We start from the raw sequence: 19,308 nt of genomic DNA on the forward strand, positions 1-19,308 counted from the left end.
CTGGTGAGGACAGTATGAGTGGTCTATATTCAAGATTAAAGAGGGATATGTTTTATTCCAATGCAGCATTTTGGAAACTATTATGGTATATGGAATGGGTGCAAATTAATATACACGTATGCCACAATAGCTGTTAAGTTATCATGATTTTTAACAAAACATACAGTAGATATAAGATCAAGTTAAACCCCATACAGGATTTCAAAACAAAAGGAACATTTCTCTATTATAGTTGGCTGAATCACATATTTTATTATGGCACCAGGAGCTATACATGGGGCAAAGGGGCATGGACATGAAAATATAATAATAAGTCAAAAATAATATGACTTGGATGTACATAATATCTGCCAAAAGAGGGGATGTGGTATTTTCAGACTCACCAATCAGTAGAATATTGTTTCTGTGAGCCACATCATCTACAACCTAGAGGAGAGAGTGAGAGAGTATTCTACCCTGCTAGGAGGGCAGATAGAGAGAGAGGAGGCTCTTTTCCCACACACATTGGTTGACATTTTGCAGTATGTACTAGGCAGTGGAGGACTGTCAAGGCCAAGGTATGGCCATCACCAAACCACCAGAGGAGGAGATGGTCTTCACCACAGTTTGATCAAGCACGTAGCAAATGTAGACCTACAGTTTCTTCAGTTAAAAACAAAGTGAGATAATTAAATATTCCTCTTTACATATAGACACAGATGTGCCGTGAGAGCATATTCACTTACAAACATATAAAAATACTTGGCAACTAGTTTGATAAGAAAATAATGTATAAAAGTATATAGTAAAAACATTTAATCAAGTCCATCAATGAATCACTTCCATGGTTTTCTTTTTGTCTTATTATATTACAGGATGATATAACAAAACACTACAAGAGTTCATTTGTATTCCTTCAGCAAAAATACACATAAGGAAGAGGAAGACAAAACTAAATGATTAATTGTCTTAGTGGTGATGTCAACAGTAAAGGTACGGGGTCAGGTGAGTCTCCTGTCTGACAGGTGAGCACTGTACGCATCACCACCTGGGATTGTCATGGAGACAACTCACAACCAAGCTCAAGACTGGCCCTGAGCCACATCAAAACACCTTGAAAACACTTGAACAGAATCTCCAAGAATAATTTAAGGATTATGTAACAACTTACCAACCATATCATTGGAATGCTGTAACAGAGTGTGCACAGTTCCTCTGTCTACTTGACCACAATGTTACTATTTTCCAACAGACTTTCGAACACATTTTGTATATTGATCTTACACAGATTGGAGAAAGTGAACATTTATGAAATGTGTTTGATATAATACTGTATCATCATTTTCAGTTTGAAACTTGAAATACTACTCATGGTCACGTTGCTTGACAAAGGTTAAAAAAGGAGTTAAAAGTTTTTAATTCTGATTAGGCCAACCTGCCTCTGAGATAGACAGCAACAGGTAAGAGTCAGAGAAAGGCAGACTTGAACAACTTGGCTAGATAAATAAAACAGATGGCTTGATATCATGGAATTATAAGCCTTACAAAGCAAATACAGTAGCCATGTTTGTATTTGGCCAGTGCAGCATCCATAGACATAGAAATGGATCCACTGCAGACGTTGGAAAGTTAAGTTAGAACTTCTAGGCATATAAAGGGCTATCTAGGAATATACTGTACATACTTGTATACATTTATGTTCATATATGTCAAACCAAACTCATCATCTCACATACTGTGGCGATTTAATAAGTCATTAGAAATGCGCTTTTCAAAATCACAACAAATGTCACTTATGTACAGTAGCGGATTAGCACATGGAAGTAAAAACGGATATGGCACAACATACACAAAGCTTCATAACATCATCTCTTTATCTTGATGAGTCACTGGGAACTAAAAAAAAACTTTCTTTGACATTCTGGATAGATATATTTCTCATTCAATCTCGGCAAAAAGTACAAATGTCACAACAAGGCAAGAAAAGTCCTTCGGGATACAAACAATTATATCGTTTAGCTGATTTAAAAGGCAATGTTTAGTGTTAGGACTTTCTCATATGAATTGGATTATGTTGAAGGTAGAGTGGTGTTTTTTTTAAGATTTGGTGTTGTCAGTTTCTTCTAGATGTGAAGTCCAGGGGAAGGGGAGGGGAGCAGCGGTTCCTGGTTGCCACCACAGGAGCGGCTGTCTGAAGTCATGCACGTGGAGAAGGCAGCGGTCAGTCATCCACACAGGATGTGATGTCAGGCAAGGGGGTGGGACTGGTGACAGTAGCTGGGTGAGTGACAGTGATAAGGTCCACTCAGACAATCACACAGTGGCAACCACTCTTGTCCTTCTCTTTTCGCGTGGGTTCCGGCGAGGGTGGGCATTCCTGTTCCTGGAATTTCCTGTGAGGTGAGGGGGCACTTATTCAACTAAGCAGAGAAAGAGCGATTCGAGGAAATGTAACAACAGAGTCTAAACGCATTTAGTCTGCCTTACTCAAATTATATTAGAGAAACCTGTTCAGTATCAGAGTATTGTTTTCTCACAGGATATGGACTTTAAGATTGACTGTAGTTCAGGTGAGGTCACATCCTGTTGGTTTCCATTACCCAACCACAGTATTGTACTGACCACAGTAGTTGAGCAAAATTCCCAAAAAGGACCAGTGAAAGAACTGGAACAACTGAACTACTACAATAACAACCCCTTAGTTCTGTGTGCATGGTATAGTTGGGATGTGGTGCCATCTACAGTCAGTCAGTGAGTACACCCACCTGATTACTCTAACCAGCTCGTGGAAAGCCTGGTCTACATTCATACGGATTTTGGCTGAGGCCTCCATGTATGTCACCTTCAGTTGTCTAGCCAGCTGCTGGCCCTCCTCCTGGGTCACCTGAGGGAGGGAGAGGTGGGGACGGGCAGGGAAACATATATCTGAGATCAATCTAGTTCTAAGAGATTGCATTCCCACAGCAGGAGAGGCCCCCAAAGCATTTGTATTGAGACATTGGTGTCATCTGCTGGTGAGGTTGAGAATTGCATGTTGGTTTAAGGAAAAGCATGGGCCAAATTGATCTTGGCTATGCTAACTTGACCTATAAACCTTGATATAACAGGTTATTGCATTAATGTTTTTCATTGATGTTTTCCAATTGCATTTTGTAACAGATTGCATTTTGTCAACAGAGCAAGATAGTTGCTTCGGGTCTAAGACTAGATAAGAAAGATCTCACGGCAAAATAAAACTAACATAAAAAATGTGTAGGTCTACATGTTGACCTGTCAATAATAGAAGGTATTGAAGGTAATAGAAGGAATTGAGTGTCCTCAACAAAAGGACTACAGACATCACTCCAAGATCATTTAGACTTTCAAGTAATCGAAGGAATCGTGTGCTACCAATGCTAACAACAGCCTCATTAAATGCCGTTGATAAAAAACAATTTTAACAGGAATGCAATGCATTTACATCACATCTGTCAAAAGCACCCTGAAGTGGTTTGTTTCTTTCTTCCACTAGATGGCAGTCTGGAGTCATATGAGGAGGTGAGCTGCAGCTGCATGCCAATAAAGGCAACAGAATGAGCTCTCTCCTTTTCATACACTCCCTCTCCCTCCTCTTCTCTCCCACCCTCAATCCCAAAATGTGTTGCTCCCCTTTTCTCCCGCTAGCTCCTCTCTCTCTCTCTCTCACTCCCTCCCTCCCTCCCTCCCTCCCTCCCTCTTTGTTTACCCAAAATAGCTCCAGCCACAATCCCTTTTCCAATTTCAAAATGTAAACAACACATTATCTTCCCTGATTTTGAAGTCTGGTGGATAGTCTTTGTTTCTTTCAATGTAGACCTCTGAGATTTGGGAACTACTCACCTGCCTCTGGAGCTCAAGATCTGCTTTATTGCCTACAAGGATCATGGGGAATTCATCGCGGTCTTTGACTCTGAGGATCTGTCTTTGAAATTTGTAGATTTCTTCAAAGCTGTGAAAACACAAAGCAGCATCACTCAACAACCAAGCCTCAGCCAATAAGTTACCCAGACAGACAGACAGACAGACAGAGACAGTAGGGAATTGGATTAAAGCTACAAACTGCTCCATATAACAACTCCACACAAAGAGATAAAGCTAGTGTGGACTTCTCTCATCTCCCTCAGACCTCCCTGGAATGCAGCCTCACCACCACATGAATGTCCCCCCCACCCCACCCCACCCCACCCCTCAGCCCCCTTCTCCTCCCCCACAGCACCCTGGCAGATGGGGTCAATGTGTCTGTGAATCAGGGGGGTCAGGGGGGTGAGGGGGACCAGGAAGCACAGAGGGAGAAGTCATTCAACTTTTGTGGTGCTGCCTGCAATGTTCTGCAAATGTCTGTCGGAACATTGTGAAGTGTTAGTGAACTTGGGAACACACTCAGCACAGGGATGCCCTACAATAGACTATAAAGGGAGGGAGGGTTGGTTGCCCTGCCACTATGCTACCCATTCACTTGAAAGGGGTTCGCCGTAACAAAAATGCCATGCTAACTGTCTGAACCAAACGGCATATATAAAAATGCCCCCCCCCCGAGAGAAGAACAGAATCCAACCACAAGCCCAGGACCAGTGCGGGCAGCTTAGTGAGTACAAAGTCAACCTGGAGAGACTTGACTAATGTAAACAGAGGAAGGAAAGGCTGTTTACAGCATAAACATAAGGGAGGGGGGGGGGGGGGGGGGCACAGGGACCAGGGAGTGTGTGTGTCTGTGTGTGTATGTGTATGTCACAGGGCTACCACACAGCTACGGAACAAGGCTGAAGGTATCCATTCATTTTGATCATGCTGTTATATTTCAGGGGATTTTACATTGAAAGCCAGAAACCATGTGTATTTAGAGTGGGTGGGTTTACAATTAATGAGAGGTGTATGAAGGAGGAAGAAGAGGAGAACAGAAGCGAATGACAGTAGGTGTGAATGAGACAGGAAGTGAGAGAGAGAGAACGAGAGAGTGAATGAGAGATCTATGCTTTTATGTGTGAGAGAGAGAGAAACACACAAAAGAGCAAGCGAGCGAGAGAGAGGGAGAGAGAGAAACAAAGAGAGAGTGTGAGGATGGCACGTGACTGGGTTGTCACTCACCTTCCTCTGTCAGTGACTGAGAAGACAAGCAGGAAGCCCTCCCCTGTCCTCATGTATTGTTCTCTCATGGCTCCAAACTCTTCCTGTCCGGCCGTGTCCAGGACTAACAATCACAGGGACAGCTGCGTTAGTCACACACATCCATGTGCGCGCGGGCACACACACACACACACACACGGTACAGTCAAGGCAACGTGTGATGTTGTTGTACACCAAATCTGTTGAAATACGTTGTGTGTGTGATCTTGCAGTTAGCCATTTGTTCACCTCTGTTACTGGGACTTTATGCCTTTTTGAGTCTATGTACTGTACCATGCATTTGAATACCCATTAAAACACCTTTCATTCTATTTTTGGCTGCTCCATATCTATTATTTTTCAACACCAAACCTCAAAGATGAGAAACATCTGTCAGTTACTACTGTCAGTTACTACCATAAAGTGGTCCTCTAAGGCATATTATGACTTAACAGTACTTTTACTACTGTTTCCTCTGTGGTTTATAGGGTCCATGTCAGCGGAATGGCAGCATGGTCCTTGTTTGAGTCTCAGTAAAGACAACTGACTACTCTTTTACCACCTCTTCTGTGCCAGTGAAGGGTGGGTTCAGCCAAAACTATGTGTGTTATGGTCAGATTCCTGCTGCTTGTTGTACTGGGTGTACTTACTGTCGAGCCGGGCCGCCCTCTCGTCAATCACACACTGCTTCGTATACGAGTCTTCAATCGTAGGGTCATAGTCAGTAACAAAGTAAGACTGGGGGGAGAGAGAGAGAGAGAGAGAGAGAGAGAGAGAGAGAGAGAGAGAGAGAGAGAGAGGAGTGAGTATGACTTGAGTGTTCAGACATACACTGCCTTCGGAAAGTATTCAGACCCCTTCACTTTTTCCACATTCTGTTGTGTTATAGACTCAATTTAAAATGGATTCAATTAAAAGAATTTGCCATCAATCCACACACAATACCCCAGACTGACAAAGTGAAAACAGGTTTTTAGAAATGTCAGTAGATTTATTAAAATTGAAATACAGAAATAGCTCATGTACATAAGTATTCAGACCCTTTGCTATGACACTCTTAGCTAAAATGCAAAAATCTCATCAGCAAATCACTCAATAAGTTGAATTGAGTCCATCTTAATGCAAGGATAATAGTTCATGCAATTTTGGAATTAATATTTTTGTTTTTCTAGGATATTTGATTTGCATAGGACTCAATTACACACTGTGTGGATTAGGTTGTCATTGCAAACTGAGCAAATGAGAGGAACAAAACTGCTCAGGAATGCGACCCTGAAGCCTGGGGAGACTTACAAAAATCTACAATGTTGAATGGTGGAGAGAAAAAAGCACAGTCGATGGGATAACATCATCTCAGTCACTCTACAAAATTGGTCTATAACCAAGTAGCCAAAAAGATTCCCTTAATGGAAAACAATCTCTCTCATATCCATAATTGCGTTTGCAACAATGAATTCAAGTGATACAGCAAAGAAAGTGGCTGGAAATGTGTTTATTTGGTTTTACTATAAAGCATTAAGTTTGGTGCAAATCCAGCATATGCAATGCAGTTTCTGCACCATCTCTCGTGTGAAGAATAGTGGTAGCTGCATTAAGTTATGGGTATGATTGTCACTAGCAGGGACTGGGGAGTTTGTCAGGATCAAGAGAAAATTATGAATTTTGCTCAGTTGGTAGTGACATCCTAATCTACACAGTGAGTAATTGATTCCTATGCAAATCAGAGACCCTATAAAAACAAAGATATTAATTCCAAAATTACATGAACTATTATCCTTGCATTAAGATGGACTCAATTCATCTTACTGAGTGATCTGTTGATGATGTTTTTGCATTTTAGCTAATTTTTGTGTCTAATTTAGAGTGTCATAGCAAAAGGTCTGAATACTTATGTACATGAGGTATTTCTATATTTCAATTTTAATAAATTTACAGAAATTTCTAAAAACCTGTTTTCACTTTGTCATTCTGGGGTATTGTGTGTGGATTGATGGCAAATTATTTTAATTTAATCCATTTTAAATTGAGTCTATAACACAACAAAATGTGGAAAAAGTGAAGGGGTCTGAATACTTTCCGAAGGCAGTGTAGAGTCAAGAGAGTCTGTGGACAAAACAGGCTTTGGCTCTGGGGAGAGTAAACACTAAACACCACCCACTTGTGTTGTTGAGTAACTTGGCAGAACACGTCTTTGACCTCTACACTACTACTACGTAGCAGCAGCAGCGTGCAGGACCTAAACACACTGTCCTGCTCCATTTGTTTTGAAAGCCGTGGTAAATACAGTCTCACATATCCAGTCAGCTCTCTGTTTAGGCAGGCTTTGGAAAAGAGGTCAGCCCGCGAGCGTGTTTATGACCAAAACATAACGTTTGTGTCAATGACACATCTACAGTATGTCTCCTCAGTTCCAAGTATTATACTGATGGCTTCCTAAGGCAGTTAATGAAGCTCTGATTCTGTCTTTCTTGTGTGAACCCATGTCCCCATGTGTGAGCAGGTCTAGTAACCTAAAAAAGAAGCTACGCATTTTTCACATATTTCCCATGTTTTGTAGACCTCTCCCCTGGGACTAGTTAAGTGGTGACAGCTGAGAACTATTTACAAAGCATGTCCTATATCAAACCAACAAACTTGGGCCATGGGCTGGCTGTGAGACTGCTGGACACACCGTCTGCCTACAAATACACATTCAAATTGGTAGATAAGAAGCAAACAGGTGATTTTGTTTTATATGAATGCCATCATCTTTCCTTTACTTTGCAATCATGTGACAGGGGGGAACATTTCACTTGTAGTGGATTAAATAAGATAATTTATGTGTATTGAATCATGGCACATGGGTGTCTCTCTGGCTGAACAACATTCAATATCTTTTAGAGGTAGTTCTTTCTCCATCTACCAACTCCTTTTGCTCACATTCTACCAACTCCTCTTCCTCGCCTTCTATGTGACTATACTTCCCCCCCCCCCCATGTCTCTCTCACACTTGCATACACATTTTGTATTTCTCTCTCCTAGGCACACAAACTCTTCACTTTTCATACCATCACCCCCTCTCCCCGTCTCCCTCGTCTCTCCTCTCTGTATGTGGTGCACGCTGGCCTCTATCACGTCCACTCACCACTGTTAAATAATTCATCAGCAGTCCTGCGTATGCAGCCAGCCCGCTCCACCACACTACACTGCCCATGTGACTACAGGGAGAGAGAGAGGGAGAGAGAGTCTACCTGCAGAGAGAGAGAGAGAGAGAGAGAGAGAGAGTCTACCTGCAGAGAGAGAGAGAGAGAGAGAGAGAGTCTACCTGCAGAGAGAGAGAGAGAGAGAGAGAGAGAGAGTCTACCTGCAGAGAGAGAGAGAGAGAGAGAGAGAGAGAGAGAGAGAGAGAGAGAGTCTACCTGCAGAGAGAGAGAGAGAGAGAGAGAGAGAGAGAGAGAGTCTACCTGCAGAGAGAGAGAGAGAGAGAGAGAGAGAGAGAGTCTACCTGCAGAGAGAGAGAGAGAGAGAGAGAGAGAGAGAGAGAGAGAGTCTACCTGCAGAGAGAGAGAGAGTCTACCTGCAGAATCTCTGACCCTCTAGCACAGCACAGCACCTCAGTTCCTTACTCTCTCATTACTACACTTCAGACAGAGCACTCAGCCTCCACACACTCTGCACTGTCTACCAGCAGAGCTCCACTCTGCCAGTTAGCAGGCCTGCCAGTTCTGTGCTGGTTCCCACGAGTGATGAGGCAGCAGCAGCAGAGCAGGACCAGGCAGATATGGGTAGCGGTACGTCATCATGCCGTGACTCAGTGTGCCCAGAAACATGGTGACATAAGTGTTCTTAGCGGGCGTGTCGAGTCATATGTCTGATTGATCATCATATGACTTATTGGGTACATCAGCCATTAGTGCCATATTCATCAGGGTCACTCCTACTGGGAGGTTGACTCTGGGCAGAGACAGCAACTGGATTCTGTTGTTGCTAAGCACGCACATCAATGTATGGAAACAAATACCCAACAACAAAGGTTAAGGGAAACAAAATATTGGAGCAGGGTATGTGGTGTGTATTAAGACTATAAATAGAAAATCAGACGACATGTTCCAATGACCACCTGCCTCACACTGCCGTTTCCTTGACAACACTGGACAGCCATCACTGCCCAGATGGCGGACACTGTGCGGAATGGTCAGTAGCCCAATCTCCAGGGGCGAGTCTGGTCTGGCTGGACACACACACACACACACACACACACACACACACACACACACACACACACACCACACACACACACACACACACACACACACACACACACACACACACACACACACACACACACACACACACACACACACACACACACACACACACACACACACACACACACACACACACACACACACACACACACACACCTACTCATCGACCTCCCACAGTGCACTCTCTTTGTGTGAGCAGTGCCCTGACCTTCAGTCTCACCTCAACACAGATGCCACTGGGAAATGAAAAACACTCCCTGCTCACACTTCTGAAATGCAAATATTCCCCTCTCAAGTGAATTAACCAATCGCTGCACTGGCAGCTGAGCCTTTTTCATATCCTTAAAGAAAAAAGCAGCTCAGCAGTAACTTCTGAGGTTAAATCCCTCTTTAACAAAACAGAGTGCTCCTGTAGTCTGACACATTCTCCTTTGCATAAAGCCGAGTTCACCCAATCCTTCCATAAATTACTTCCGTTCCAGTGTGCACCAATTAGACAACTTTAGCTACATTTTCATTTTCCATATGAGCATCAGAAAGAGAGAGAGAGTGTGTGTGTATATGTGTGTGTGTGTGTTTGTGTGTGCATACGCGCTGTGTGTGTGTGTTGCGGTCAGCTGTGGAGTGATGATTACGAGAGAAGTGTGTGGGGCTCGAGCTGGCCCTGCCCCACTGGATTGTGGGAGAGGAAAGGGCCTGTCTCCTGTGGAAGGGACTCAGCGAACTCAGCGGAGCACCGCGCCGGGGCCACCGAGCCGTCCCTCTTACAGCTCCGCTCCTACAGCTCCGTTCAGCCCTGCAGGAAGGAAACTCCACCTACACACCAGGGCAGCCGGCCCAGTCACAGCCCTCTGGGTGGCGGTGATGTCACAGAGGAGATATTCCCCTACCCTACCTACCCTCCCACTGAAGTCCCACTGCCACTCATTTCCACTGCAACTTTCCAGCTATACACTCCCACCCTCTTCCACTCCCACTCTGAACACATTCGAGGTCTGTTTAGCATCAAGAGAGGGACCGTGTGATGACTCACAGCTGCTGAAACATGGTGTACACTACAGCACTGGGGAGTCGTCTGGCTAGGCTAGTCACCGGCTGCTAGCCTAGCAAAGCCTAGCGATGAGTCTGAGAGACAGTAAAATAAAACAGATCCTTGTGTTACGACTGCTGGCTGGCAGCTTCATCTGCACCAAAGGGAAAACAAGGATATGTGTAGGCGTGCAATAAACGCCATGCTAACACCATGCACCCACTTCCTCACCACACAAACAGCTTACCAGCGCTATATATAGCCCCTTCTTCTATCTGACACAGCCATCCCACTCTTTTGGGTAGTACTCTCACTTACTGTTAGCTGATCCAGCAGATCAGATAAACATCCAGAGCACCAGCATAGATTCACAACCAGTGCCGTGGATGAAAAAGTGTGAGATTTATTCACAAAATACCCGAGGCAAGTAATTAACAAAAACACACATATTTGAGGGAAACAGTATGCCTGCCTACTTATAATAACCATGAACACAGTGGACTAAAACAAATAAAGCAACAACACAGTCAGGAGTTAATTACCTTGCCTACATGCCGCCTATGAGGATTCACAGAACCTTGACTTGTAATTCGAGAAGCCAGAGCTTCCTCTTAATGAGAAAATGTACATTAAATTGTCAGAAAACTGTATTATCCCAGGAAAAACTCTGCCAACAGCTGCAACTTTATCATCCCCCCCCCCAGCCTGCCCCCCAACCCATAACTATGCCTTCCCCCTCTCGCCCAAGCTTGACCAATTCCAGCCCCTGCTCCTTGTTCTTGCTGACAAAGCGACATACAGCATGGCTGGGCCGAGGGCTACAGGACCAGGACACTGTGTAGAGTTGTGTGTGTGTGTGTGTGTGTGTGGGGTGTGGGCTGGGGTTAGAATGTCTCTTTTGGATGACAGGTGTAAGTTGCCAATTGTCAGCCTGCCCACCGGATGCCAGGTCCAAGTGCAGTCATTTAAATTAAAGACATGCACTTAAACTAAGACTGTCTAGAGCCAGCCAAGCATCAACCTGCCAATGGTATGATACTGATGGATCAATCTATCACCACATCAGCCTGCCAATGATACTGATGGATCAATCTATCACCACATCAACCTGCCAATGGTATGATACTGATGGATCAATCTATCACCACATCAACCTGCCAATGGTATGATACTGATGGATCAATCTATCACCACATCAGCCTGCCAATGGTATGATACTGACGGATCAATCTATCACCACATCAACCTGCCAATGGTATGATACTGACGGATCAATCTATCACCACATCAACCTGCCAATGGTATGATACTGACGGATCAATCTATCACCACATCAACCTGCCAATGGTATGATACTGATGGATCAATCTATCACCACATCAACCTGCCAATGGTATGATACTGACGGATCAATCTATCACCACATCAACCTGCCAATGGTATGATACTGACGGATCAATCTATCACCACATCAACCTGCCAATGGTATGATACTGACGGATCAATCTATCACCACATCAACCTGCCAATGGTATGATACTGATGGATCAATCTATCACCACACCTTTCATTTCATCTACCTCCCTTGTCTTAGAACACCAATAGAGATCAAGCCACTCAGATACAACCCGTGTCTCATGTGATCATTTCATGAGGTCATATCGAGGTCATTCATTTCGAACACATCAACAGCAGTCTACCGTAACATTGATTGCATCCACACGTCATGCTAATCTCACTTCACAGAAAGTATGAGGGGTCTGCATGCAAATGGAGTGATGATCTTTGGTGACTTCTCATATGCACCATCAGAGAGAGTTGAACGTTGCCAGTTCAGAGCAGTCCCCAGTGTGGCACACGCCTGCTTTTACTCCAGAGCTGGGTTAATCTCTCTCAGATGCCTCTCTAAGTACTGCACAACTCCACCCTTGAAGTGGAGCTGTTCCGGGGATTTGCATAGTCTGGAGATTCACCGGGCTCCTTCAGGGCTAATAGAGCTTAGCACAGCCTGGGAGAGGGAGTGGGGAACTGGACCTGACCTTTATTATTGTAGGAGCATCCAAAACTCATACTGGGGCATCACTTTGATACAAATCAGTCAACACTTTATATATCTTTCCTCATCCACAAGAGGAATCATTGATTGTGGATGAATTGGGCAAGTTCAGTCATACTTTACTAGGTTGAAAGAGGTATGATAGCCATAGTGGGTCATAAATACTATTCAGATTCAGAATATAGTCCAGTTGAGTTCATCTGATCTCTGTCCCAGAGCACAGTGCAGAACAGCCTAAATTAGTGGAACTCTTACTCAGAGTAAGCAAAACACCTGTAAACAATGAGAGTGTCATCTGAGGCAGCTGTGGACTCAGCTCCCCCCTCCATTTCCTGTGTTCCTCCCCCTTTCCCTCCCCCTTCCCTTACAGGGCTAACCTCTGCTGAACCTGTGGGACTGGACAAGCCTTCAGCAGCCGCCAGTAATCATCCGTCACCTAGTGCACGTATCCACAATTAGGGGTTAACGTGAAGCAGATGGGTGCGTAGGGGCCCTACGTGTCCAAAAGACAACTTCTCTACTGCTCCATTATTCACCTCCATATGTGACTCTATTTGACTAGACATGGGATTCCTAGCCAAGAACAGATTTACACTTTGTGTGTGTGAAGTGAGAGAGTTTGAGTGAGAGGGAGTAAGTGTGTGTGTGTGTGTGAGAAAGGCCTCCACTTCCTGGGGAAACACCCACTTTTCCCATGAGCTCATGCAAACCAGAAAGGTCAATTATTCAATAACTAATACACATGAAGAGAGAGAGAGGGAGAGAACACAATGGGTCCACCTCCTTAAAAGGGCAGCAGGGAGTGACCCCTCTCTCTCCTCAGACTGAAGGAAGCCTTTATCACTGTAAATGCTATTGGAGTGTTTAATTTCAAAACACGACAACTTCATGAAGTGTGGTGTTATACCTATTCAAAATTGTTCCCCAACTACTCAGCATCCAAAAACAGCACATGCTGAACATTAGTCATTAAACCTACTCACTTTCACCAGGGCATTATTCACCGCGGTAGCTCAGCCTTCCTATGCACTCCACCACAACACCTCTTCCAGTCGGCTAAGGACTCCTCTCTGGGCTTAACTGGACTGAATGTTAGGCAGGACAACATCAGTTACAGCAAAGGTTAGTATCATTTAGCCTCGCCTCTGAGAGGCTAAATGCCGCCCTGTGTCAGGTTGCTAAGGGGCCCATGTGACTTAAGTCATGACTGTTAGCTAAACAACAGCTAAAGCAAAAATTAGTCTAAGCTCAAACATGAGACATATAGTAGCTTGCTGACATAGAATTGCAGGGGTAGCTAAAGCATATGTCCTGCTGGCCTTGGTTGGTCCATTCTCCTCTTCGGGTCCTGGTACAGCATTACTCCACAAGGGGAGAGTTCCTGCTGAGTCTAAAGCTTGGGGGGAGAGGGAGAGGCGAGGGGGGGTGGTAATGTTGGGGGTAATGTCCTCCCCTATCTTCCCCTGCCCTCAGTGGCATTATGACTTCAATCAGCCTGCTAAATATCAGCGTGTGTGTGCTGGACTTTGGCTGCGTTTGAACCCACTCAAAAGGGCGCCATCAAAGAGGAGCCATTAAAAGACCTTGGCTTACCCCCCGGCCATCCCAGCTGAAAGCACCCAGCAAACTGTACATGTTCATGCCAACACACATTGGCGACCAATACCACAACCTATTTCTTTGCCATACTCTCTCATCACACCAGACCATTTCAGATATAGTAGGAGGCCTCAGTTATACAGTAAGAGCCTGCAGTGTGGCAGAAAGAGAGCTATGTGAACAAGCCTCGTAGTTCCAGCTAGTCATGTGACAGTAGTTCCAATATCCCCTTCCCCCCATTAAGCTAGCGCTAAGCCTAACCATTGTGGTATTGTTGATGTAGCCTTCTCTGTGGCCCTTCCGAGTTTTGCTGTGAGGGGCAGAAAAAGAAACAAGTTATTATGGTTAGAGTCAGTCTCTTTGGACACAGTAAGCCCCCGACCACATTCTGCTCTAGTGAATCTTCATCAATGGCAGCTTTTGTTGGGGTGGGTGAAGTTCGGGCCCATGTGACAGTGTATGTATGCAACAAACACGGGCGAAATATGATGAGAAAGAGCAGTAAATATGTGGAAGAAGCTGACACAAGGCATCAGCCAAACACAGTGTGATAGCTGAGCTCTGACGTTCCCACAGTGAGACAGAGTCAGATATCTCTGGGAAGTCTATTGTTGATGAAGAACCAACTCCACATGTCAGGTAATGAGAACAGGACATTGGTTTCACACACTGTTCACACAGGCTTGTTTATCAAGAGCACCACAGTATGGCTAGGGTAAATATTACTGATAAGACCTCCTTGTAAACTATAATCTGATAGGACAGGGTTGTTTTCCCACTACAGGAAGTTAAAACTACACATAGAGGAAGGACCATGGGGTTATGGGTTCGGTGTTGAGATACTGAGGGGCTGGAACATGGGTCAGCCATGTCAGGAGGGTAAAACATCTCGAGACCCACCCAGGGTCCCTACTGACCACCTCTGGTCAAACACACCTTCTGCCTGTGTGCTTAGTGACCTGTCCTCCACCCTCCACTCAACCATCCACTTCTTCCTTACTCAACCTTTATCATTAGCAGTAGTAATATCTGCCATGTGACACATATCCTACTGTACATTACCTCCTCTGACACATTTATCTCCCTCTGTCTCTTGTAGTAGCACTCCTGTGTATTATCCTTAGCGCTGTTAGCGCTCCAGACTGTTGTCGAGAGGAGAGGGTGATATGTCAGAGGGAATGAGGGCCTCTCCTTGGCAGTGTGTCAGGAACACAGCACCATTACCGTTTTAGGCAGGCAGTCATACAACGCAGCAGACAGCGGAAATGTTATTACCTCAGCAGGCAGCTCCTCATAAATAAGACCTAATGGGCGTCACTCTCCTGCTCCCAGGACAGTCTTCCCGCCTGCCTGCCCGCCCACCAACCCCGCTAGGCCAGCCTCACAAACCCTTTACGTAACAACATGACAAATATAGGTGATACATTTCACTTCCACAAACAGTTCCCAGCGGTGAGGTAAGTGGATATAGATCAAGCTAAATCAAACAAAGAACTGGACCGTCTCAAATTCCCATTAGTCATGTTCAAATCATCAGAAACACTTGGGGTTAGGGTTAATGTTGGTTTTGTTGTGGGGCTCTCTGCCTCCTAAACTAGGCCACTTTGAATGACTCTAGTGTCAAGCACAGGAGGATAAAGGAGAATGTTATGGTTAGACATACCAAACTTTTATGAAACACACTTGTTAGGCGGCTGTTGACTCGGTGTGTACTTGCTCGTGCCAACTTAACAGTCTCCTTCATTTCTGTTTGTTGAGACCAACTGGTGTAGAGTACATAGTAGGGCCACATCCAGTGTGACCCTGCCTCTCAGATCAGCAGAACAGCTACAGAGCAGCAGCTGAGCCTCCCCTCTCGCCCCCTCTTCCACTTCTATCTACCCCTGATAACTGATAAGTTCTCTCTATCCTAGCCCAAACCTTAAACATTATGAGCTAGACAATAAGACAGGCCCAGGACCAGGGCATACAGAGGCCACCCGCTTGCTCACCCACTGTCATGGACACAGATGGGGAGTCATTCATGCTGTACTACATCACCTGTTGATGATGGGGCTGTTCCATTCCATGTCCCCCCTCCCCTCTCTCCCCCTTTGGCCAACAGGTGCCCTGCAGTAATGAGTCAGTCAGCTCAGCTGTCTAAACCCAGCCTGCCATGACTGTGCCAACTGTCCACCTCCGCCAGCCTAGAGCTGGGCATCCATCCAGTGGCGGGACGTCCCGGCACCAGGACCTCTGAGAGAGAGACACCACACCAGCACCACCCTGCCTGTCCTGTCCCGTCCCTCTGGTACAAAAGGGGTTAGTCACAGGACACTGTGAAACAGACAAGCCTGTGGTACAGCTGCATTCTGACACAGCTCCGTGAGGAGACAGATCTCTTCTCTACTATATCTATATAGTGATACACATCCATATGAGAATTGGACTGTTGAGAAAGCAGTGATGCAGTCTTATTTAATCATCTTCACAATGTTTAATGTAAATAATGACAAATAATACAGCAAAAATACATCCCTATCCTTATAAATAAAAAATCAGTACCAAAATGCGTGAAGACTTTGTCACTGCCTACAGAACCTAGAATTGTCAGACTGACTTTGGGTGAGGTGTTTCGAGGGGAGTTGGCATATGAGCTTCACAGCATCACATTTTTTCCCATAGCAATTGTGTTGTTACACGACCCTGCGATGCGGGGCATGATACTGTGACCTGTCATTCTGACACAGACATCTGCACAGGGATGAATAGAGTAGGGATTATCAAAGACAACACGCATGCAAGGCTTCCCAAGTACGCACAGTTCTCTGTCTGTCTGCCTGTCTGCCTGTCTGTCTGTGAGTCAGTCTTGCCCTGGTTGACAGACAGACAGGCAGCAGGGAGAAAGCAACAGCAGGAGACCTGACTCAGACACCAACACAATCTGACAGGTTGAACTGAAGTTGATGATAAAACCATTAATAATTCAATTAACAGTCCTCACAGCATGACTCAGGAGGGAGGAGTGTCTACATTGGAGAGTGATTTCATGTTAGATTTTTGTCAAATTGCAGTGCTGTGCTGAGGGGTGTGGGAGGGGGGAATGTGTAGTGTCTGTTAGTTTGCACTACAGTATTGGCTCTGACACTTCAGAGTACACACAACACACATAGTACTGGCTCTTCTGAAGTCCACACATAACACCAGGGAGCGTCAGAGAAAAGAGGATTGCCTCCTATTGCGATCATGGTATCATGATAGGACACATTGGTCAAGAATTGATGTGCCTGCATCTTGCCCCTACGATGCTATTGGACGCCTAGTTTCTATTTCATTTTCACAGTGCCTGCAGGCTCACTGGTACAATCTCATATATTTCATTGGTTAGTTTTGATATAGTTTCAATTTGAGGCTTTACATCAAGTCCAGTGAATTACAGGGACAGCCATTTTTGTCTAATCCTGGTTGACATTGTCACAGAGAGAGAGCATGAGAGGTTGAGGAGAAAATGAAAGCAAAACAAACAGAGGGGATAATATAGGCTGTGGGTTGTCAATTGTGTAACTGCCACTACTGTGTTTGTTGTTGGAGCCGGCCAGCCCGGGGATTGACTCCAGACCAGTGTTGTCTCAGACACAAGTCATCTCAGAGTCTCCCTGCTGCCTCCTCTGTCTTCTCCTCTGAGTGTCATTTGATTGGTCCTGCTTCTACATGGACTATGACAGGCAGGGGCATGGAATGTCATCTAACAAGCTGAGAACCAGCTCCACCCAAACCAAACAACCAGCACCATTTTGGCATGAGTGGCAAGATCAGGTATAAGATTAGCTGGTATGAGGTTGCACTGTTGAAGGTCTTTTAGCTAGATTGAGTCATTTACATATAATGGGCCAGACGATAAGCAAAATGTTATAACTTGCAATGCAATAACTTGTTGTGGGCAGTGTGGACAACAGTGGCTTCACACTGGACACAGATTTTAGCTCAAGGAAGAGACATATCATGGTGGGTTGTAATATAACAGAACAATAAGCTACACAGAGACCACCATCACTCTAGCTAGCACATGCCCTGGCTAACGCCTCAGGAGAGGCTGCTGAGGAATCATCTGATCCAACGCCTGCCCGGTTGAGCATGTGCTGTATAACACACACTAACACACAAAGGATGGAGATTTGAGAAGGGCCCAGGCCTCCATATCTACAACTGCCCCATCATTGGTAGACCTGACCTCAAGGAAACCTTACAAGTCAAAAAGCAACTGAGGGATCTGAAATGTTCTTTGACAAACGTGCAGCCTAGTTCAACAGTTGACAATTTGCAAATGAAAAAGTAATCTCTTGTGATACTACCAATTTGTATTCTCTCTCCTGTTCATCCATCACTGCTCTCAATAGGAACACAACCCTTAGAGGTTCTTATAATAACAAGTAACATACATCATACACACATAAAGAGAACTCTGGGGTCGTAGTCAGGGGTTATGGACTGAAGGTGATGTAACACGACTATTCCTGTTGTCCTACATTGAGATTCCCTGTCTGCATGTGACTCTATGGATCAGGACAAGTGAGAGGAGACGCTAGTTAGTATGAGCGACAGATCCTCCGGCAGATGTCATTTGTGTGAGCTAGTAGATGGGAGGCATATGTTCCCCCTGTGCAGACCATTAAACCAGACACAGCCCCAGGCCAGCCAGCCTTATTCTAATCTGTTCCTGTTCATGCTAGGAAGTGATTATCTGAACAGAAACACATGCACTTGGGATACTCTGCCCGGGAAAAGAGAAAGAGCCTGTGTAAAGTCACTGTTTGTAAAACCCCTGAGATCAACTGGAAATGTTTCTAACGGATTGAGAAAAGGTAAGAAAAGAAAACTTGAGCACCCAACGCAATGTGGAAAAAAACAACTCTTATACCCTGCAAGGTGAGAGATGTCATCCATTGTTGTGGGTTTTGAGTAACTGTCAACCCAGTCTTATTTTCCTGAGGGGCGTGCGTGTGTGTGTGTGTGTGCGTGCGTGTGTGTGTGCTTGCGTGCGTCTTGAAGGGTACAAGGTGTGAGTTCAGGCCCAGCCAGATTTCTACATACAGTAAACAGGATACCTAAAGTGACGGCAATGCCTTTGAAGAGGGGCCCTGTGTAGACTGGGGTGAAGTTGTGGGCAGTAAGTGAGACAAACACAAGTGGTAAACATACACACTGCTTTTCTCCAACAAGTCAACAACATCCCTCTATCTATATTTCCCTTGCTTTGAATAGCCATGGCTATGGTTGGTAGCACATAATCCATGTTT

General features: G+C 44.9%; 1 protein-coding gene across 1 annotated transcript in view; it reads right to left on the reverse strand.

Annotated features, from left to right (window-relative positions):
• Positions 1 to 326: 326 nt before the first annotated feature.
• rras2 (RAS related 2) overlaps positions 327 to 19,308 on the reverse strand; it is a 24,473-nt gene continuing 5,491 nt past the window's right edge. Inside the window, exons 2-6 of the mRNA XM_083697497.1 lie at positions 5,751 to 5,838; positions 5,083 to 5,185; positions 3,838 to 3,946; positions 2,745 to 2,863; positions 327 to 2,372 (exon numbers count right to left, since the gene is read on the reverse strand). Of these exons, the coding sequence (XP_083553623.1) occupies positions 2,285 to 2,372; positions 2,745 to 2,863; positions 3,838 to 3,946; positions 5,083 to 5,185; positions 5,751 to 5,838 (507 nt within the window). The 3' untranslated portion in view covers positions 327 to 2,284. The remainder of the gene's footprint in view (positions 2,373 to 2,744; positions 2,864 to 3,837; positions 3,947 to 5,082; positions 5,186 to 5,750; positions 5,839 to 19,308) is intronic.

The sequence above is a fragment of the Argentina silus genome (assembly GCF_951799395.1).
Source record: "Argentina silus genome assembly, chromosome: 2".
In the NCBI taxonomy this organism is placed as follows: domain Eukaryota; kingdom Metazoa; phylum Chordata; class Actinopteri; order Argentiniformes; family Argentinidae; genus Argentina; species Argentina silus.